Raw genomic sequence first — 23,531 nt, forward strand, 5'->3', positions numbered from 1 at the left:
GGTGGAGATTTCCTTCAGACATCCAAAATAAACTATGTATACCAACTATAGTTTGTTGACAGAATGAGTGTTGTTTTTTATCCCTAAACAAGAGAGTTAGAAATGATTTTCACTGGTACTACAACCCTTTAAAATATTGATGCTCTTTAACATCTGGTTCATAACTGCTAAGAGTTACACAAGAAAGCAAAAATGACGGGTTAATTAATTCATGAATTACTATATCATGTAACTCTGGAAGAACTAATACAGCTTAACATATAGACATATGAGTGGTTGAGGGAAATGGGAAAGGAGACCTGAATACAGAAAAAGCAAGATGGAGGCAAAAGCAACAAAAATGAACTACATTCACGCCAGGAGGACCCATCCCTTTGCATGAAGTGGGTCACAAATTTAGCTTTATTTTCTAGTGCATTGAGTAAGACACAACTGAATTTACTGATCTCATGCATTTCTTACCAATCAGGTAGAAAAACTCACCTGATTCCCAAGAGAAACAAAATGAGATTAAAGAGTAATATTTCTTGTGAGTCTCATAAAGAGGACACAGCATTACATAACAACCTTTTAGTAAATAAAACAGTAGATTACATAACTTTGTTTCTAATAATGGAAAAACAAAACTTTACAGGAAGCCAATATTGTAGCTGTACTCATCTTGCTGCTATTGCTCTAGAGGAAATAATAATCTTTATATCTTCCAGGCAATCTATAATAAATGTAATTTCTCTTAGCTGATATTTTAATAACTAGTTTGTAGCAGTAGGTTTAAGAGGAAAACAAAGTGCAGCTATTCTGTTGAGTTAAACTGTAGAACCACTTGTGTTAACATTCAGGCAAGTTGGCAATAGAATTAATATACTTTCATGGAAGTTGAAGACCATGACAAAAGTAGGTACTGAAAGAGGAGGCCAGCCTATGTCCTCTGCATGGAGAAGAGCCAAGGAGAGATTTTTGGGCTGGGCCAAGACATTCCTCAAGAAGTGGTTTTGGGTTTGACAAAGCAGACAAATGGGGCCTCAAAACCACCGATTCTACCTAACAGAGCATGGCTATAGTTACTTTAGTATGGAAACATATATAACTGTATTTATAGATTTTATAAACTATATTATTTTATAGTATTTTATAAATTATATTTATAAATTATATATACTATATATTTATAACATATATATTTTACCACATAGTTTACTTAGAAAATCTCAGTAACATATTCATACAGCATTCCACTTAGAGTAAAACAGCAGGTCCCAGAATAATGTTGTTTCATTCAAGGTCATTTCTTTGTAATATTGAGAAAAAAATCAATTCTCAGCTGGGGTCACTGTCTGCATGGGGAGTTTGACATTCTGCCCATGTTTGTGTGGGCTTTTTCTGGTTCTGCTTGTTTCCTCCCACATCCCAAAGATAGTCATGCTAGACAAATCAGTGTGTCTACATGGTCCTAGTCTCAGTGAGTGTGGGTGTGTGGAGTTTGCCTTGTGTTGAGACGGTGCTCTGTCCATGGCTGATTCCTGCTTTGCACCCTGAGCTGCTGGGATAGACTACCCTGAACAGGAATAAACAGGTAAATCATTATCTTACTTGTTTTTATTAATCTTTTTAAAATGTGTGAATAGCTTACAGGTATTTCAAAATTTAATATTAGAAGTGTTTTAGTTTTTATTTAGAAGTTTGGTGATGTTTTTGTGACCAGAAATACAGTACAGGAACTTAACCCATTCATTAGCTTATGGTAAAATTGGTTTTGTTACAGGTCATTTTGGTTAAGGTCACAGTTTCCAAGAACCTATTGATAATATTAAGTGAGAACGTACAGTCAACTTTCTGGTCTTTCCTCCAAGATAATAGGTTTGCAACATAAATACCTAGATAATTGATTTAATTTTCTACAGAAGATTTAATATTGATCAGTTTATAGTTTAGGGTGGGTGGGGAGAGGTTCTAGTAATTCTCTAAAAGACCATCCCCAATGTTTGAACATGTCATCTGCAGACAACATAATGCTTCAAATTCCCGAAAATGAATTAGTGATCATAGATTGTGTAATTGTCTCCTGGAAATAGCTACAAGTTAACCAGAGGTCCGCTTCTACCTGAATTATGAGAGTAAAATAACTTGGAATCTAATTCAAGATCAAATTTAACTATATCTCATGTTTCTTCAGAGACTTAAAAGTCATACAAAGTCAACAAAACCCACAATTTTGCTTTTGCTCAACTCTGTCTACAAGAAGATAAATTTAAAAAGTGGTCCATAGTGAACTAACTATAGCTACCATTTCCTTAGGTAGAATGTTGATATGAAAAGGCCAGCCTTCCAGTTTATGAAGAAAGAAACTTATACAGATAGTCTAAATGGAATGCCTACCAATCTGAAAATTTGGGGAAGTAAATGGTTGTCCCTAAAAATGGGATAAACTATATTGTGCATCCATACAGAAGGACTGCACCAACAAAGTTGATGAGGGTCTTTGAATAGTTTTAATAAATCTAGTAGTAAATCTTCAGCAGCTGCCTTATTTACTTGAGATTTAAAAAATTATCTCTAGAACATGCTGAACTATTATTAAGACCTCTTCAGAGAACACTCTTGAATTTGTAGAAAGACAGTTGAATTTGCTTTGTAGAGATGAGAAAATAAGCCTCCTGGGATGTTCGCCTGGATGTAAATATTCACCTAAATTACCCATTTTTTTCTTATTTAAGATCTTCCAACATAAACTTATTTTACTGAGTTCAAGATAATGAATTTATGTAAGATTTAAATTTAATAAGATCAAAGAAGCATCCTCTGATTTTAATTTCATACATGGAATTTCACCAGCTTTTTTTCCCCTTTTTGTCCTACTTTGGGACAAAATATTTTAACTCATAAATACATTGCATATCTACGAACAGCTGTATTTCTGTAACATAAAGGGAGAATAGATTATAAAAATTTTCAGTTTCTGAGTTCCTTCTTCACATAAAGGAGATAGTCTTAGTGGTTTCACTCATTCTTTAAAGACAATAAAATAGGATAAAGGAATAAAATTCTCCAATAACTAGTCCTATGAAAATGTTAAAATTTCTGTAACTCAAGTTAATCAAACTGGAGTAGGGAGCAGTCAAAAATAAATGTGACCTGAGGAAAGCAAATTGTAAAACATACGGAGAAAATTGAAAGTTATAAAGGGAAGTAGAAAAAAAGCACTTACTAATAGTATTAGTAAAAGAAGTAAAGAAAAATGCATACTAGTTTTAGGCAGCTTGGGGAAAGAAAGATGAGGCTAAATAACATTGTCATTTATATCTTTACAATGATAACATATTTTTTTTTTCTCTAGGAATAAGAAATTGACTATGAACTCCCAAAGGGTTTGTAAGCTGAAAACTATTATAATCAAGATAGAAAAAGGAAAAAATATACTGACCATAAGAATTGTTCACCGTTAGTCTTATTTTCTTGTAGACTTTATGAACATTTCTTTTATAAAGACCCTTAGGCCAGGCATAGGGGCTCACGTCTGTAATCCCAGGACTTTGGAAGGCTGAGGCAGGCAGATCACTTGAGGCCAGGAGTTTGAGACCAGCCTGGCCAACATGGCGAAACCCTGTCTCTACTAAAAATACAAAAAAATTAGCTGGATGTGGTGGTGTGCATCTGTAATCCCAGCTACTCAGGAGGCTGAGGCATGAGAATCGCTTGAACTCGGAAGATGGAGGTTGCAGTGAGCTGAGATCGCACCACTGCACTCCAGCCTGTGTGACACAGTGAGACTGTGTCTCAAAAAAAAAAAGGACACTTAGTAAATACAATTCTCCTGTGTTAGACGTGATAGTGGAACACCATGGGAAGGCAAGAACAGCCAGGGGCCGACGGGAGGGAATTAATCATACGTGAGTACCTATCTTGTTACAGTGTGTGCTGTATGCTCTATATAAGCAATTTTGTTAAATTCTCAGAACAAAGATGGAGTCCTAGAGAATTCAGTGTTGTAGAGGTCAGAAAACATCCCACACCTAGTGAGAGACAGAGACAGGAAGTCAGCCAGGATGGTCTGACTCTACACCATGCCTTTTCTCTATGCCATGCCTCCTTTTGAGGAAGAGATGGGAGTGTATCTGAATGTTCACGTCTCTTTCAGATGAAGTTAACAGTTCACCTGAAACAATGTGACATTTAATAAAAAATGACACAGTCTTCTGTTTGAAAATAAACACGTCTCTTACTTTTTGACTAATGAGAACAGGAGCATCATTTATGGAAGAGGCCCAGTTGACAAAGTCAGTCACATCAATCATGGTTCCTCGGAGAAGCTTTTCTTTCAGTTCAAATGCATATTTTCTGGTTCCACCTCTTATAAGTGAAACAACATCATCTATGAGGTTATCACTGGTGATGTTTACTGAGGAGAGAAGGAAGATTTAAAGAGAAGCAGTTGTAGTTCTATGGCCAGTTATCAAAAAGACATGCGATAAACATTTATTGAGTCCTTTTAGTAAAATACAGCCTAATGTATTTATTAAATTTTAATTGTAAATATTGCTTATGCATTTTTTCACCTCAAATTTACAATGGAAATTTACATTTGTAACCAATTGTAGATTTCTATCATCTCTTTTAAAAAATAAAAATGATACCCATGGTCTAGATACACTGCTACTTCACAGCTCCTCACATACAAACATGTACACATGGGAACTAAATATGACTTTGGGTGTAATACATATTTTCTGTTGCAAACTTACCTTCATAATTATATTGTGTACATTTGCTTTGATATGTTTTAATATTACAAAAAGAAGAGATCAAAAAAGAATAAAGTGAAAAGTAACATTTCTTTCCACTCCCAAATCCTACCCATCTTTTCCTCAGTGTCTCTCTGTAGACGAAGCCACTTTCAACAAAACTTTGTAAGTCTTTTACAGCTGTGAATTTTTAAAACTGGAAAGAAATTTCAAGATAATTTTTGTCATCCCCTCTTCATTTTTATAGAAGAGAAATTGGAAACTTAGAGCGGTGGAGTGACTAGCCAGAGATCACACAGTTAGCTTAAGGACCAAATATAGAAATTATACCATATAATGGCAAATTCAGCTTTTTTCCACTACTTCATCATTAGTTTTTCAATCACGGACACATATTATTGGTTGGTATGCTTTTAAATATATCAGGTTTTTCCCCACTTTTGCCTCCCCACTACCAGTTGACTCTTTCTTTAAAGGTGAGCTTTAAGCATTTGTGTTTAAAAAATGTTCTCAGGTATTTCTGATTAGAGGAAAAGTTGAGAACTCTAGCACTAATTCATGCTTGTAAATCTGCTAAAGATTAACAGTAGGAAGTAATATTTATACCAAACATATTTGTATCTTTGAAAAGGTTAGGCACCAATTTAAAGTTAAGGATGAATTAGGGATTTCAATTTAGATGGAAGGTGGAGTTGGGGAAATGGTTTTGGCCTTGTCCTTTGTTAATGGATGCACGAACATTGTCACTTGCTTATTTGGAAGCTTTGTTAAAATTAGGGTGAAGAAAGGAAACTTTTTATGAAGATACTTTTTTACTATTGCCATAATAAGTATACAAGTCTAAAACGACTACCGTGTGAATCACACCCCCTTGAGTTGTGTACTATACAACTGGCACAATAGCGATACTGGTGAATACATGTCCGTGGGCCATCTGTGTTTATAGTGGTTTGAAAACCGCTTTAAATATAAGATAGTTTTTAAGCACAAAGAGGATAGACAATTAAGAGGGCTCATTGCAAGAGGGCAGTGCTCATTGACATCTACCCCCAGGCTTTACAAAATCTAACAAGTGAGGCCACACTTACCAACTCTACCCTCTCCCCTCTTTACACAATCGTCTTTATTAACTTTAGCTCCAGCAGAGATTCCAGAGAAATCCAGAGATACATCCAGATGATACCCAAGGCATCTCTTTATGTCTTTTAGTTCAACACCTGTTTAATGAATTTATTTGGAAATTATTAGATAATGTCTATCAACATCACAAATAAATTCCAATTTTGCTATTTTCAAGAAACATCCTTACTTAGGTTCCTATATACCATTACTAAATTCAAATGTGCCATCATGTTTGTCCTGCTTTGTCCTCATATTAGATTATAGTGACCTCCTTTTGACTTTGCTTGTCAACTTAATGGCAAAGGACACATTAAGTCTACCACATGGTTTAAAGGGATATAGGTCAGACTATGGTGGTTATAGTAAAGTCTTTTATCTGTAATAACAGAAGAGGGACAACAATGTCTCACATATATTGAATGCTTATCATGTGTCTGGCATCCTTCTAAGCATTTTGTGTGCTTTAACTAATTTAATCCTCACACTGGCCTTATGAAGTAAGTCCATATTGTCCTCATTGTACAGATGAAAATATGGAATTGCAGAGCAGTTGAATAACCTACTAATGGCTCATTACTCAGCTAGTAAGTTTGGATTTGAACCCAGAGCTGTCTAGCTACTAAGCACTTCTCTGTATCAACTTCATAATTTGGATGAGATACATCAACATCTCCTGATCCTCTTTGGAAGACTCAGTTCATCCTTAATGTAGCTGGTTCATCACTTTGGACAGATGGCTGATGTATGTGGCCACTTTGTTTTCATCCTATGAATGCTACTTGGTAGATATCAGTCTTGGAAGCTGACTCATTATGGTGTGTAGATGCCCAAACAGTTACTAGAAAGAAAAATCCTAATATTTTCAAAGTCTATCAGTTATTATCTGTTTTCGCAATTCAGAAAAAAATAATTATTCCTCTATTTTAAGGGTAAACAGCCCAGACCACAGTTCACTGACAATGTCAGTTTTTGCCATTATTTATCATTTCTTATTTCATACACGCAAACACACACACACACATACACACAAATTTGTGATTATTTGTTCTGGGAGCCAAAATGCTTTATGAAAAAGGAAAGAAAAAAATGAAATGAGGTTAATCACGGGGGTCTACAAGGAGTATCGGGGTAGACATCTGGGGGCATTTAGGCATTTATTCATCTATCAAATATTTCTCATGCACCCACAATTAGTGAGAAATTAGAAACTATCAGGTGGCATTTCCCATGGGAAGGGAAGAGAGAGGATAAAAATCGAAGACAATACTAGAAATCCATAATTCTAGATTTCTAACCTTATCCTTAAGAAGTGTGAGGACTCTGCTTCTGAAGATGAGGGTGAAAGATAACCTGGGTGACCCAAAAGGGCTCAGATTCTCTGCCTTAGCAGTGGACACTCATGTCCAGACATCTTAAATTGAGGCGGAGGACATGGCTTGGTCCTCAGATATTGGCACTGGAGAAGTGAGAAAGAGCACTTCCTCTTCAAAGTCGCTAGAATTGACCTGATGATCCTTGTCTATTAAGGCTGGAAGGTAAGTAGCTTCTGAGTTATTCAGGATTAAAGATCTCATCCTGTGGAGTTTTTCATCAAAGCAACTCCTAGTCTGAAGATTTCTTTGTGTTTTGATCACCACTCATAAGCCTTTCTCTTCTCATTTTCAGGTTACTCAAGACCTGTGTCCTCTTATACCCTTCCCTTATGTGATATCTCCATCAATATAGCTTCCAGGTGGAGCTCACAGCAACTTCACTATGCTGTGGATGTAGCCCTGTGAAAGTGTAAGCTAAGTAACATTACATTCCACTCCCCCCAGGAAAGCTTCTCTCTGCCCAAAACAAGACTGAGGCATCAAGACCAGCTGGTTCTGGCTATGTCATATTTTGTTATCCATAAAGTATTTACTGACCTTGGGGAGACTATCAGGCTTTTACGTCATAGTTACATTCCACCCTTCACTTAACACCTGACACCTTGACACTGACCCCATAAAAGCCATTAAAGTGGTTTTTAGCAACGCTTTCCTCCCTAAGAGACACACCTATAGTTACAAGGGCAGAGAGGAGGCATCCTGGCATCCATCACCTCGTTAAGGAATATTATAACTAGCCATAATTACTCACAACATGAATGATTACAACTTATTAATATAGTCACTTTGCATTTACTTTTTTCTTAAAAGACTTAGACGAAGCCTTTAGGCCAGGCTGATAACTATGTATCAGTAGGCCTATCTTCTATCTATGACAGACATTGATAATTAACCATGGCCCTTTTCCCCATGATTTCCTCATGACCAGAAACCTACTTAACATGAGCCCAATTTAACCACCACCATATAATGAGAAGTGTCATCACATGAGGTAAAACTAATTTTCCACCCTTGCTTTAAGATGTTAGATTTATATGATAACACTGCTTCTTCTTTTCCCTCTAAAAGAAAATTTAGAACAATATTTTCCCTCCAATATTGAAGTACACTCTGGAAGATAACTGTGATATAGAAATTGAACTAGTCTACTGATTAAGAAGTAGGTTATACAAATTATGTCTGTACTTTCTTTCACCTTTTGTTTAGTATTTCACTAAAAGTACCACCTTCTAATAGATGTGAAGCTGCAATACAATTGATCCATCTCTCAGTGCTACTGCTGAGTAGAATATGACGAAGTCAGCTTATTTGAGATGGAAGTCAATTTGCTATTTAACAGGGTTTTAGGTGCCAAAGGTCAGGAAGAGAGTCCTCTCAAAGGAACAGGTTACAGGGCTTTGCATTCTTAAGACTTTAACCATTGAAAGAGGTTTGTGAACAAAATAATGTTTGGTCAAAACAGTATTTGAAGTCAGAGCTCTGTTTCTAGGCATACCTTTCCGGTCCATGGAAGTTTTATCCAAAACATATATTAGTTCATAGAGTCCTCCTAGAGACCCAGAGCTACTGTAGTGAGTTCCATAGGTTTCCAAAAAGGCAAAATATTCTCCCTTTTCATAGGTAGTTGGCAAAGCTTTTATATCATCCACGAAAGTTGTTGTGAGCACAACATCGCGATTTCTCATTACAAATCTTCCCAGATGAATTTCTCCTTTTACATGCAGAAACATTTTTTCCTGTGTTGTAGAGCAGATGAAGAAGAGAAACATGTGTTTTATCCACCATTTCAAATGAAAATTTATGAAATTTAGAACTTCCATAGGCACTAAATGTTTTAGCAGTGACCATGAGATACCACTCTAATCCACCAGAATGGCTAAATGTAAAATACTATCAACACCAACTACTGATGAGAATGTGCAGTGACTAAAACTCTCCTACATTACTGGTAAAATTAGATAGCCACTTTGAAGAGCTGTTTAGCAGTTTCCCATAGTGTTGAATACACATTTGCTTATGACCAGCCAGCAATTCCACTCCTATATATTTACCTAATAAAAATTTTGTTCACAAGAGTATCTGTATAAGAATTTCATGGCAGCATTAGTCAGAATAGCTTAAAATTGAAAACATCTCAAATGTCCATCAAGAGAGGAATCAATAAACAACCATAGCATATTAATACAATGGAATTCTAATCATCAGTAAAAAGGAAAATAAAACTACTGATACATGTAACAACACAAATAAATCTCAAAAATATTATACTGAGTAAAAGAAGTCAGACATAGAGGAGTATATCCTATATGATTCCATTTATATGAAGTTCTAGACTAGGCAAAACTAAGCTGTGGTCAGATAAATCTGGTCAGTGGTCACCTCTTAGGTGGTAGGGAACTGAAAAGCGCATAAGGAATTTTTCTTGGGGTAAGAAGCCTGAGTGTCTCTTCATGATGGAATTTTCTTGGTGTGATGTTCTTTAACTCAATGTATTTTAAACATAGATCTTAAATAATTCCCATCTAAATATGCTGTTGTGTCTTCTATGTTAAAACATTTAAAATATTCTCTTGCTAAAGGAGGTGGCTACTCTAATGTACATAATTATCAAAACTCATGAAACTATACACTTAAAATCTTTGCATTTTATTTTATGAAATTATACCTCACTAAGTTTTAAAAACAACAGTGGAAGGAAATGGAGATATTATTGATAAAGCCCAATCTTGCTATTATGCAGATGAGAAAACTAATTTAAAGATATCAAGTTATTTGGCCCAAAACATATGAATAATACTTGACAGCATTGATACTAGAAACCTAAGTCTCAGGCCTCCTTGTCCCTTCCAGTCCACCCTCTCAATTTTTAATGACAGAGACAGGACAGACAATATTTTGAAATGTTGAACTCAAGCCAGCCTAAGCAACTCAACAGTTAAATGTTTCCAGGGCTGGGGCTGATGGCTTACCTTTCCCGGAGAAAACTAGGGCAGTGAACTGTGTGATTCAATGCCATAGCTTGTCCTGATGAAAACTAAACTACAATTGACACCCACAATTATGCAAATGGATCTTTTGAGGGTCTTCTAACAGCTGTGGTTAACATATGATGATTATATGTGGAGTTTAAAATATTTTATTTCTTTTTAAAGGTGTATCTTGTGGTATATGAACATCATACCAAACTATCTGTGTTCTTAAAGCACATTGCTGTCATCACGATTTAACTTTAGGTGACAGTGGGTGATCCAGTCTTTAATAAAAATCTTAGCCTGTATGTTATAGGTCATATGAGCTCTTCATCTCCTGACTTGCACAAGAATTCTCAAATATGCTTTATTCAAAGCATATTTGGATTTCTTTTCAGTTTTGCTAAAACTGGGAGGTATATCTTGGGATTTGGGGTAAGAAAGACATGTGATGTTCTTTGGGTCAATTTACTTCAAAGGTAGCTCTTAGCTCATTACCATCCAAATATGCAGTTGTTTCTTCTATCTTAAAGCAACAAAAAATTTCCCTGGCCTCGCTTGCCTGACCAGCCACTACCCATTTCTTTGCCCTCACTAGAAGCAAAATTTATTCAGTTTTCTATACTGTATATTTCGAATTCTCCCCTTCCCAGTTTTTCTTAAATCTAAATTATACATGCTCCTGACCTCACTACTCCAACAAAATGTCTCTTATCAAGGTCTCCAATGACTTTCATAATCCTAAAGCCTATGATCACTTCTTAGCCCTCATCTTCTTAGCCCTCATCTTCTTTGACATGTTAGCACAATTGACACAGTTCATCACTCTCTTCTTCTTAATAGAGACTATTTTCTTGTCTTCTAGGCCAGTGCTTCTCAAACTATAAAATGTGAACAAATCACCTAGAGAATCTTGTTAAAATGCAATACTGAGTCAGGTAAAATGCAATTCTGGAGCACAGTCTAAGATTCTAGCTTCCCAGCGATGCTGATGCTGCTGTTGCATAGACCACACTCTAAGTAGCAAAGTTCTTGGGCACTTTTTGGTTTCTTTTACTTGTTTTCTATTGAAATTCCCCAAGTTTGGTATTTGATTGTATTCTATTTTCTGTGTACACTAACTCTGTTAGTGACCCCATGACTAAGTCAACAAGTCAATGTATAGCTCAATTCCAGGTCTTTTCCCCAAACTCCAGCCTCATAACACCAACTCCTACTTGGCATTGTCAATTGGATGTCTAATAAACACCTCAAACTTAACCTAACTAAAATTTAACTACTGGTTTTCCTCTCCAAATCTGCTCTATCCGAAGCTTTCTCCATCAGCAACTCCATTTTTCTAGTTGCTCAGGCCAAAAACCTTGGACTTATGTTTGACTCTATAATTGTCCTATCTGAACTACCATCATGTCTCACCTGGATTCCTTCAGTAACTTTTAGCAAGACTCCTTGCTTTGGCTCTTAGCACCTATGATCTCTTCTTGACAGAATACCTTGAGTAATCATTTAAAATATAATAGGGAATGTCAATCTTCTATGAAAACCCCTCAAGTAGGCCGGGTGCGGTGGCTCACACCTGTAATCCCAGCACTTTGGGAGGCCGAGGCGGGCAGATCACCTGAGGTCGGCAGTTCGAGACCAGCCTGACCAACATGGAGAAACCCTGTTTCTACTAAAAATACAAAATTAGCCAGGCGTGGTGGTGCATGCCTGTAATCCCAGCTACTTGGGAGGCTGAGACATGAGAATTGCTTGTACCTGGGAGGCGGAGGTTTTGGTGGGCCAAGATCACACCATTGCACTCCAGCCTGGGTAACAAGAGCAAAAATCTATCTCAAAATAAATAAATTAAATTAAAATTTAAAACCCTCAAGTGACCTCCCGTGTCACTCAGAAAAAAAAGCCACATTGAATGGACTTTGAAGTTCTTCATGATCTGATTCAAGGTAACTTTTCTAATTTTTTATCCTTCTGATTCAATTTGACTAACTTTTATCACACCAGGTTTTTCCTACATTAGAGACTTCTCTAACAGTCCCTTCCATCAGATAAATAATCTGAAATCTTACTCTTTGGCTATCTCCTCTCCTCCAAAGCTTTGGTTAGCTCTCATCTCCATGAAGCTGAGCCTGAGCTTCCTTTTTAATCATGCCACCTGCAGGCATCCCTGCTTTCCTTCATGTTACTCTAATTTTCCTTGTATCCCACAGCACTTAATACTTTCTAAATACCATATTACTTCTTTTTTGCTATTATATGTATTATTTTTGGCTGTCTCTTTCTGTGGAGCTTTCAACTCCATGAGGACACAAATTTTCATCAGCTTGGTTCACAAATATATTCTAAGTACCTAGGCCAGATAGGTCACAATTAAATATTTGTTGAATGATTTAAAGAGTTTTCCACCTGTACACTTGAGTGGGTATGCATGTAAATAGAGAGGTAATGTACAGACCCATACAAAACAATTATGTAGTTAGGCATAATATAAGTTCTAAGAGTGAATTATGATTGTTAATGTGGGAGAAGCTTGTCTAAATAAGTGACTGTGGTATCAGAAAAGGAAGAATGAGCATTTTACTGGCATCATGCTGATTACAGAGAGTATATTTTATATTTATTCCAACAGTGGTAGAACAAACTTCAAAATCTGGCTAAATATTTTAAAAACCACATTTTCAAAGTCTCAAATTAAACGTATGATTACAAAGTAATCAGACCAATTTTATGTGCATGTGTATAATTTCATAGCATCATTTCTTTAGAGACACAGTTTGTAGTTAATAAACAGTGATCATTCTAGGTAAGGCATTGCAATGAATTACCAGAATTCTTCAGTATAATTCTTCATTAAAATTCTGATGATCATATAAATTGAATGGTATATTACCACAATCTCAGTCAAAAAATGCTCTAAATTCTTAATACACATTTTCTGCTCACTACCACCAGACATATGATTCATTTACCACTGCCAACGATTCTATCAGACTTTTCTCCAGTTAGTATTCTTTCTGACATGCCAGCTACATATTTGAGAATTTGATCCATGTTTCTTTTCCTTTTTATGATTTCTATTTGCTCTAAATACTTAAAATAAAGAGTCTGGTTAGTTTGGAACCTTTCCATTATATTCCTATATTAACTGTTTGGTCTTACCTTCTTTGAAGAATATGACAAAAATAGTTGGTAAGTTTCATTTTTGGAGTATGAAAACCGAAAACTACCCTTGCCATGTAAAGAATTTGAGGAGGCTGTTTCCTCAGATTTTTCAGCTTTAACTTTATTTGCTTCAGTGGGTGTAAATTTTAGAGATATATCTGCATTAAAATTTGATGTCTTCTCTTGGATGATACTTTTAAATGCTTGAATTTGTTCTTCATAATGTTCGGTTCTGAAATTTTTCTCGCCTTTGGTCTAAAAGAGAATAAAAAAGTGTTGTTAAAAACAAGATACGAAACAAAAGGAAAAACAAGCAGAACAGAACCAAAGAGAAATCAAACAATTCTTTGAAAGGCAGTAGAACAAAGGAGTTAAGAGCAAAAGTGATGGAGTCAGATTCCTGGGGTTCAAATACAGACTCTGTCACTTTGAAGTGATTATGCTATAATCTCTGTGTGCTTAGTATGATTCTTAGTCTATAAAACAGGGATATTCATCATACCTAGCACAAAGGTTCTTATAAAAATTTAGTGAGATAATGCATACGAAGGACTTATAGTATAGCAAACTTTTTTTTCAACTTATTTTAAGTTGTGGGGTACATGTGCAGGATGTGCAGGTTTGCTACATAGGTAAACATGTGCTATGGTGGTTTGCTGCACAGATCAACCCATCACCTAGGTATAAAGTCCAGTATCCATTAGCTTTTCCTCCTGATGCTCTGCCACCCCTACCCCCAACAGGCCCCAGTGAGTGTTTTTCCTCTAACGTGTCCATGTGTTCTGATCATTCAGCTCCTACTTACAAGTGAGAACATGAGGTGTTTGGTTTTCTGTTCCTGTGTTAATTTGCTGATGATAATGGCTTCCAGCTCCATCCAAGTCCCTGCAAAGGATGTGATCTTGTTCCTTTTTATGGCTGCATAGTATTCCATGGTGTATATGTACCACATTTTCTTTATCCACTCTATCATTGATGGGCATTTGGGTTGATTCCAAGTCTTTGCTATTGTGGATAGTGCTGCAATGAACATATGCATGCGTGTATCTTTATAATAGAATGATTTCTATTCTTTTGGATATATACTCAGTATTGGGATTACTGGATCAAATGGTATTTCTGCTTCTAGATCTTTGAAGAACTGGCACACTGTCTTCCACAATAGTTGAACCAATTTACACTCCCACCAACAGTGTAAAAGCGTTCCTTTTTCTCTGTAACCTTGCCAACATCTGTTGTTTTTGACTTTTTAATAATTGTCATTCTGACTGGTTTGAGATGGTATCTCATTGTGGTTTTGATTTGCATTTCTCTAATGATCAGTGATGTTAAGCTTTTTTTCATACATTTGTTGGCCACATGAATGTCTTCTTTTGAGAAGTGTCTGTTCATGTCCTTTGCCCACTTTTTAATGGGGTTGTTTGTTTTTTTCCTGTAAATTTGTTTAAGTTCCTCATAGACTCTGGATATTGGATCTTTGTCAGATGGATAGATTGCAAAAATTTTCACCTATTATATAGGTTGCCTGTTCACTCTGATGGTGGTTTCTTTTGCCGTGCAGAAGCTCTTTAGTTTAACTGGATCCCGTTTGTCAATTTTTGTTTTTGTTGCAATTGCTTTGGCATTTTATGAAATCTTTGCCCATGCCTGTGTCCTGAATGGTATTGCCCAGATTTTCTTCTAGGATTTCTATAGCTTTTGGTTTTACATTTAAGTCTTTAGTCCATCTTGAGTTAATTTTTGTATAACATGTAAAAAAGGGGTCCAGTTTCAATTTTCTGCATATGGCTAGCCAGTTCTCCCAGCACTATTTATTAAATAGGGAATCCTTTTCCCATTGCTTATTTTTGTCAGAGTTGTTGAAGATTAGATGGTTGTAGGTGTGCAGTCTTATTTCTGAGTTCTCTATTGTGTTCCATTGGTCTATGTGTCTGTTTTCGCACCAGTACCATGCTATTTTGATTACTGTAGCCTTGTACTATAGTTCGAAGTCAGGCAGTGTGATGCCTCTAGCTCTGTTCTTTTTGCTTAGAATTGTCTTGGCTATATAGGCTCTTTTTTGTTTCCACATGAATTTTAAAATAGTTTTTTTTTTTCTAATTCCATGAAGAGTGTCAGTGGTAGTTTAATGGCAATAGCATTGAATCTATAAATTACTTTGGGCAGTATGGCCATTTTCACAATATTGATTCTTCCTATCTGTGAGCATGAAATGTTTTTCCATTTGCTTATATCCTCTCTGATTTCCTTGAGCAGTAGTTTGTAGTTCTTGAAGAGGTCCTTCACTTGCTTTGTTAGCTGTATTCCTAGGTATTTTATGGGATTTTTTTTTAAGCAATCGTGAATGGGAGTTAATTTATGATTTGGTTCTCTGCTTGCCTGTTGTTGGTATATAGGAATGCTAGCAATTTTTGCCCATTAATTTTGCATCCTGAGACTTTGCTGAAGTAGCTTATCAGCTTAAGAAGCCTTTGGGCTGAGACAATGGGGTTTTCTAAATATAGGATCATGTCATCTGCAAACAAAGATAATTTGACTTTCTCTCTTCATATTTGAATACTCTTTATTTCTTTCCCCTGCCTGATTGCACTGGCCAGAATTTCCAATACTATGTTGAATAGGAGTCATCAGAGAGAGCATCCTTGTCTTGTGCTGGTTTTCAAGGAGAATGCTTCCAGCTTTTGCCCATTCAGTATGATATCGGCTGTGGGTTTTTCATATATAGCTCTTACTATTTTGAGGTATGTTCCTTCAACACTAAACTTTCAGTTAAAACTTTTTTTTTTTTTGCCAACCTGGCTATTGTCAGGTTGTTGTCAGTGAGAGGCTTGTTATATAAGTGGTTCAGTTCCCTTTTCAGAGATCTTCTGAATTAGGTGTAACTCTTGTCTGGGAAGGAGACACCTGTATCTTCAGACAGTGTCATGGACTGGATTTAGTATTGAGTGGTTGTTCTGCATGGGAAACCTAAAGTTATTACTGTCTCACGAAAAGACTGAAATGTATATAGTTATCTTTAAAACAAGACATGTTGAAGAAACTGCCTAGCATAACAGGGAAAAGCAAACTAACCATTGCCACTTCCCTACTTAGATCCTTCCAATGTATTTCTAATGACTTTAATATAGTCTAAACTAGATTTATTTCTAGTCAATCTCTCCCTGACTGTGTGTCAGACATTTAGCTGTTCCACATCCCATGCTGTTCTTACCATAAGTCCCTTTTATGCTGCTTTTACTTTCTAGAATGTTCTCTTACTCTTTCCCCCCAACCCTCCCATAGCACAGACATCACACACACTCCCTCTCACACATACACACAAAACATAGGCCTCGGGTTGATTAATTCCCACTCCTATTTCAAGTCTTACCTGAAACATCACTTCTTTAGGAAAGCCTCTCCTGATATAACAGACTAACAAATATTTTTGCTACAAGCTTTTATGGCTCCTCTTTTAAAACAAAATAAAATGAAAACCACTTCTTGTATAATTACTTATTAAATAAAACTTTAGCGTTTGACTCTAGCTACATCCCAGCACCCTATAGATACAGGGTCCAGGCTTAACCAGTGCCAGGCCAGCCTCCATGGCCTCAGGCCCGAGGCCAGTTTTACAGACAAAGGTTCCAGCCTCAACTCAGGCTTTAGACAGGCCCAGAATGAGGCTGGTCCCTGTAGCCCTAGACTCAGGATTTTACTTGCAGACTAAGACTCCAGCTATACCCCAATGCCAGGTCAGCACCCGTATACCTCAGCTTCAGGCCAGCTTCCATGACCTCAAGTACCAGACCAGCACCTGGGACTCAGTCTCAAAGGCCGATCACTACAGACTCAGGCTCCAGTTTCACCCAGTGCCAGAATGGCCACTGAAAAGCCAAAAATCAGGCATGAGACCAGGGATCCAGCCTCTAGGGCCATCCCAGTGCAAAGCCAGCCCTATTGGCCCCAGGCTCCAGGCCAGCCTTCATGAGTTCAGGCTCCAGGATGGTCCTTACAGCCTCAAGATCCAGTGGACCCACTGGACCCAGGATCCAGGCCCACTTCTGTAGACTCCAGTGCTAGGTTGACCTCTATGGATACAGGCACCAGGCTCGTTCCGGCAGACCCAAGCTCCAGGCCTTCCCCAGTGAACCAAGGAACCAATCACGTCTACCCAAGGACTCCAGCATCAAGCCTGCTTGTGGACCATGCCAGATGACTTGCCCAGAATCTCTGGACAAACTGATTAATGAAGGGTTATCCCTGCTGAAGTCAGTCTTTAAGAAATGGAATAAGTGCTTACTTCTTCAAAGGCATAGATATGCATGGTCACAAAGATCACACATAATCAGGGAAACATGACATCACCAAAGGAACAAAATAAAGCACTGGTAACTGACCCTAAAGAAGTGGAAATTTACAAACTGCCTGATAATGAATTCAAAATAATTAGCTTAAAGAAGCTCAGTGAGCTACATGAGAATACAGACAGAAGACTAGATGAAATCAGGAAAAAAATACATGAACAAAATTAGAAGTTCAATAGAGAGACAGAAAGCATAAAAAAACACAAACAACCAAATTTAGGGAGTTAAAGAACATAATTAGGGAGTTAAAGAACACAGCTGAAAAATTTCGTAGTAAGATTCAATAGCAGATTCTATCACACAGAAGAAAGAATCATGAGCTCAAAGACAGTTCATTTGAAATTACCAATCAGAAAAACAAAAAATTAAAAAGAAATAGTGAAGAAGTCCTGTGGGAACTATGGGGCACCATCAAGTGAACCAGTATATGCATTATGGTGCCCCAGAAGGACGAGAGAAACACAAAAGTGTAGAAAGCTTATTTAAAGAAATAATGACAGCAAGTTTCCCCAATGTGGAGAAAAAAAAAGGAGCACCCAGGTCCATGAATCCCAAAGAACCCCAAATAGACTATATATGAAGAGATCTTCACTTAGACATATTATAATCAAACTCAAAAGTCATACAATAAGGAGAATTTTGAAAACAAGAGAAGAACAACTCGTCACGTATGAGGGAGCTCACATAAGATTACTAGCAGATTTTTCAGCAAAAGCCTTGAATCCAGGAGAGAGTGAGATGATATAGTCAAGAGTACTGAAAGAAAAATAAACTGCCAATCAAGAATAGTATACTTGGCAATTCTGACCTTCATAAATGATGAAGGAATAAAAAATTTCCCAGAGAAACAAAAGCTGTGGAAGTTCATTACCTCTAGACCTTCCTATAAGAAATGCTAAAGGGAGTTCTTCAAGTTGAAAGAAAAGAATGATAATTCATAACATAAAAAATTTATGAAATTATAAAATTCACTGGTAAAATTAAGTACATAGTCAAATTCAGAATACTCTAACACCATAATGATGATGTACAAATCAAGTATATCTGTAGTATGAAAATTAAAAGACAACACTATTAGAAATAATAATAGCTATAATAGTTAAGGAATATACAATATAAAAAGATGTTAATTGTGACATCAAAAACAAAATGTGGGGAGGAAAAGTGTAGAAGTTTTAAAAATGTGATTGAATTTATGTTGCTAACAGTTTAAAATAGCCTATTATAACTATAGATATTTTATGTAAGCTGCATGGTAACTCATGAAAACCACAAAGCAAACACCTATAACAGACACAGAAAACATAAAAGCAAAGAATTAAAGCATATCAGTACAGAAAATTATCTAATCACAAAGGAAGATAGCAAGAGAGGAAGAAACAACCAGAAAGAACATACAAAACAACCAGAAAACAATGAAAAAAATGGCAGTGGTAAGTCCTTACCTACTGATAATTATCTTAAATGTACTCAATCAAGAGAGGCAGAGTAGCTAAATGGATTAAAAAGCAGGTCCCAACTATTATATATGCTGCCTAAGAGACTCACTTCACCTTTAAGTGCCAAAATAGAGCAGGGATAGCTAAACATACCAGATAAAATTTTGACTTGTCAAAAACTGTAAGAAGAGACAAAGAAAATCACTATATAATAATGAAGGGGTCAATTTTGCCAGAGAATATTTAAATTTCTAGACACCCAACATCAGAGCACCTAAATGTATAAAGTAAATGTTAATAGATCTGAAAGGAGAGACAAACTGCAATAAAATAGTAGGGGACTTCTCAATACTCCACATTCAACAATACACAGGTCATCTGGAGAGAAAATTGTTAAGGAAACATTGGAACTGAACTACTCTTTAGTCCAAATGGACCTAACAAATATACACAGAACATTCCATCCAAAGTAACATAATACATGTTTTTATCAAGCACACATGGAACATTCTCGTGGACAGATCATATATTAGGCCATAAAAAAAGTCTTAAACATTTTGAGAATATTAAAATAATATTAAGGATCTCTTTTGATCACAATGGTATGAAGCTAGAAATCAATAACAGGAGAAATTTTGGGAAATTCACAAATATGGAAAAATTAACATGTTCCTGAACAATAAATAAGTCAATGAAGAGATTAAAAGTTTAAAAATATCTTAAAATAAATAAAAATGAAAACACAACATCCCAAAATTTATGGGATGCAGCAGAAGCAGTTCTAACAGAAAAGTTTATAGTAATAAATGCTTACATCAAAAAAGAATTTCTCAAATAAACAATCTATTGTTACATATTAAGGAACTAGAAAAAGAAGGGCAAACTAAGCTTACTAAACTAAAGTCAATTGAAGTAAGAGAATAATAAAGATCAGAGCAGAAATAAATAAAATAGGTAGTAGAAAAACAACAGAAAAGGCCAACAAAACCAAGAGTTTGTTTTTTAAAAAAGAAACAGAATGAACAAAACTTTAGCTAGGCTAACTCAGGAAGAAATGAGAAGACTCAAATAAAATCAGAAATGAAAAAGGAGACATTACTGTTGGCTCTTCATATTTGCAGGTTTTGCATCCATGGATTCAACCATCATTGGATCAAAAATGTAGTTGGGCCTACAATGGTTGCATCTGTACTGAACATGTACAAACTATTTCCCTTGTCATTATCTTCTAAACATGACAGTATAACAACTATTTAAATAGCACTTACATTACTTAGGTATTCTAAGTAATCTGGAGATGATTTAAATTATACTGGAGGCTGAGCATAGGGTATATGCAAATACCACACCATGTCATATGAGCATCTAAGAATTTAGGTATTTGTGAGTGGTCCTGGGACCAATTCCTCATAGACACTGAGGGACAGCTGTACAACTGATACCACAGAAATATAAATAAACATAAGATATTACTATGAAAAATTATGCACAAAGAAATTGAATAACCTAGAAGAGATGGATACATTCCTAGAAACGTACAATCTATCGACTGAATTATGAAGAAATAGAAAATGCAGACCATTAATGATTAAAAAGATTGAATCAGTACTACAAAAAGTCTCTCATGAAAAAAAAGCCCAGAATCTGAAGGCATCACTAATGAAGTCTACCAGATATTTAGAGAAGAACTAATCCTAGACTTTCTTAAAATATTCCAAAGAATTGAAGAAGAGGGAATATTTCCAAATTCATTTTATAAGACCAGCATTACCCTGATATCCAAGCCAGACAAGAACACTACAAGAAAAGAAAATTACAAGCCAATATCCCTGATGAACATATATGTATATATATCTTCAATAAAATATAAACAAACTGAATTCAGAAATATATTAAAATGATCATACACAATGATCAAGTGAGATTTATATCTAGGATGCAAAGATAGTTTAACATATGCAAATCAATAATTGTGATACACCACATTAATGGAATGAAGGATAAAAATTATATGATCATCCCTGAGTTCATGTCCTTTGTAGGGACATGGATGAAATTGGAAATCATCATTCTCAGTAAACTATCGCAAGAACAAAAAACCAAACACCGCATATTCTCACTCATAGGTGGGAATTGAACGATGAGAACACATGGACACAGGAAGGGGAACATCACACTTCAGGGACTGTTGTGGGTTGGGGGGAGGGGGGAGGGATAACATTGGGAGATATACCTAATGCTAGATGACGAGTTGGTGGGTGCAGTGCACCAGCATGGCACATGTATACATATGTAACTTACTGCACATTGGGCACATGTACCATAAAACCTAAAGTATAATAATAATAATAATAAAAAAAAAATTATATGATCATCCCAATAGATGTAGAAAAAGCAGTCAATAAAATTCAACACAATTTTTTTTTTCTTTTTTTTTTTCTTTTATTATTATTATTATTATACTTTAGGTTTTATGGTACATGTGCCCAATGTGCAGGTAAGTTACATATGTATACATGTGCCATGCTGGTGCGCTGCACCCACCAACTCGTCATCTAGCATTAGGTATATCTCCCAATGCTATCCCTCCCGCCTCCCCCCAACCCACAACAGTCCCCAAAGTGTGATGTTCCCCTTCCTGTGTCCATGTGTTCTCATTGTTCAATTCCCACCTATGAGTGAGAATATGCGGTGTTTGGTTTTTTGTTCTTGCGATAGTTTACTGAGAATGATGATTTCCAATTTCATCCATGTCCCTACAAAGGATATGAACTCATCATTTTTTATGGCTGCATAGTATTCCATGGTGTATATGTGCCACATTTTCTTAATCCAGTCTATCATTGTTGGACATTTGGGTTGGTTCCAAGTCTTTGCTATTGTGAATAATGCGGCAATAAACATACGTGTGCATGTGTCTTTATAGCAGCATGATTTATAGTCCTTTGGGTATATACCCAGTAATGGGATGGCTGGGTCGAATGGAATTTCTAGTTCTAGATCCCTGAGGAATCGCCACACTGACTTCCACAAGGGTTGAACTAGTTTACAGTCCCACCAACAGTGTAAAAGTGTTCCTATTTCTCCACATCCTCTCCAGCACCTGTTGTTTCCTGACTTTTTAATGATTGCCATTCTAACTGGTGTGAGATGGTATCTCATTGTGGTTTTGATTTGCATTTCTCTGATGGCCAGTGATGGTGAGCATTTTTTCATGTGTTTTTTGGCTGCATAAATGTCTTCTTTTGAGAAGTGTCTGTTCATGTCCTTCGCCCACTTTTTGATGGGGTTGTTTGTTTTTTTCTTGTAAATTTGTTTGAGTTCATTGTAGATTCTGGATATTAGCCCTTTGTCAGATGAGTAGGTTGCGAAAATTTTCTCCCATTTTGTAGGTTGCCTGTTCACTCTGATGGTAGTTTCCTTTGCTGTGCAGAAGCTCTTTCAACACAATTTAAAGATTAGAAAAACTCTCAACAAATTAGGTATAGAAGGAATGTATCTTGACATAATAAAGGCCATACACAACAAGCCCACATTGACCACTATACTCAGTGGTTAAAACTGAAACTTTTTATCAGACGTCAGGAACAAGACAAGGATACCCACTCTATTTCTGTTCAAAATAGTACTAGAAGTCTTAGAGCAATTAGGCAAAAGAAAGAGATAAAAGGCATTTAACTCAGAAAGGAAGAAGTAAAATTGTCTGCAGATGATACTCTTTTATGTAAAAAACCCTAAAGACTCCACCCAAAAAACAAAACAAGACAAAAAATGTTAGAACTAACAAATTCAGTAAAGTTGCAGGATACAAAATCAACATGCAAAAGGCTGTTGCATTTCTACTCACTAGCTACAAACTATCTAAAAAAGAAACTTTTAAAAATACCATTTACTACAGAATTAAAAAGAATAAAACACTTAGGAATAAATTTAACCAAGGAGGTGAAAGAGCTGTATGATGAAATTCATAAAACATTGATGAAAGAAATGGAAAATATACAAATCAATGGAAAGATATCCAATATTCATGGATTGGAAGAATTAATATTGTTAAAATAGTAATACTGCCCAATGTGATCTGCAGACTCAATGCAATCCCTATCATAATTTTATGTCATTTTCCACAGAAATAAAAAGAACAATCCTAAAGTTTGTATAGAACCACAGAAAATCTCGAATGGCCAAAGCAATCTTGAGGAAAAAGAACAATACTGGTGGCACCATGCTTTCTGATAGAGGGGGTGTAATTTGTAGGCACCTGCACCTGTGTGTGAAATGACTAGAAAGGAAATGGCATAAGGCAAATATCAACTCAGCAGTGCAGAGGGCCACTTTCAGATATAACAGATTGTTGGTCAGGGTATCAGTTAGGATGTTGTTG

General features: G+C 36.1%; 1 protein-coding gene across 1 annotated transcript in view; it reads right to left on the minus strand.

Moving 5' to 3' along the window:
• Nucleotides 1–23,531, minus strand: part of C9 (complement C9) — an 80,467-nt gene that overhangs the window by 18,479 nt on the left and 38,457 nt on the right. The window contains exons 6-9 of the mRNA XM_054488289.2: nucleotides 13,363–13,620; nucleotides 8,730–8,970; nucleotides 5,828–5,956; nucleotides 4,221–4,396 (exon numbers count right to left, since the gene is read on the minus strand). Coding sequence (XP_054344264.1) covers nucleotides 4,221–4,396; nucleotides 5,828–5,956; nucleotides 8,730–8,970; nucleotides 13,363–13,620 — 804 coding nt within the window. The remainder of the gene's footprint in view (nucleotides 1–4,220; nucleotides 4,397–5,827; nucleotides 5,957–8,729; nucleotides 8,971–13,362; nucleotides 13,621–23,531) is intronic.

This window comes from Pongo pygmaeus, chromosome 4 (assembly GCF_028885625.2).
Source record: "Pongo pygmaeus isolate AG05252 chromosome 4, NHGRI_mPonPyg2-v2.0_pri, whole genome shotgun sequence".
NCBI classification, from domain to species: domain Eukaryota; kingdom Metazoa; phylum Chordata; class Mammalia; order Primates; family Hominidae; genus Pongo; species Pongo pygmaeus.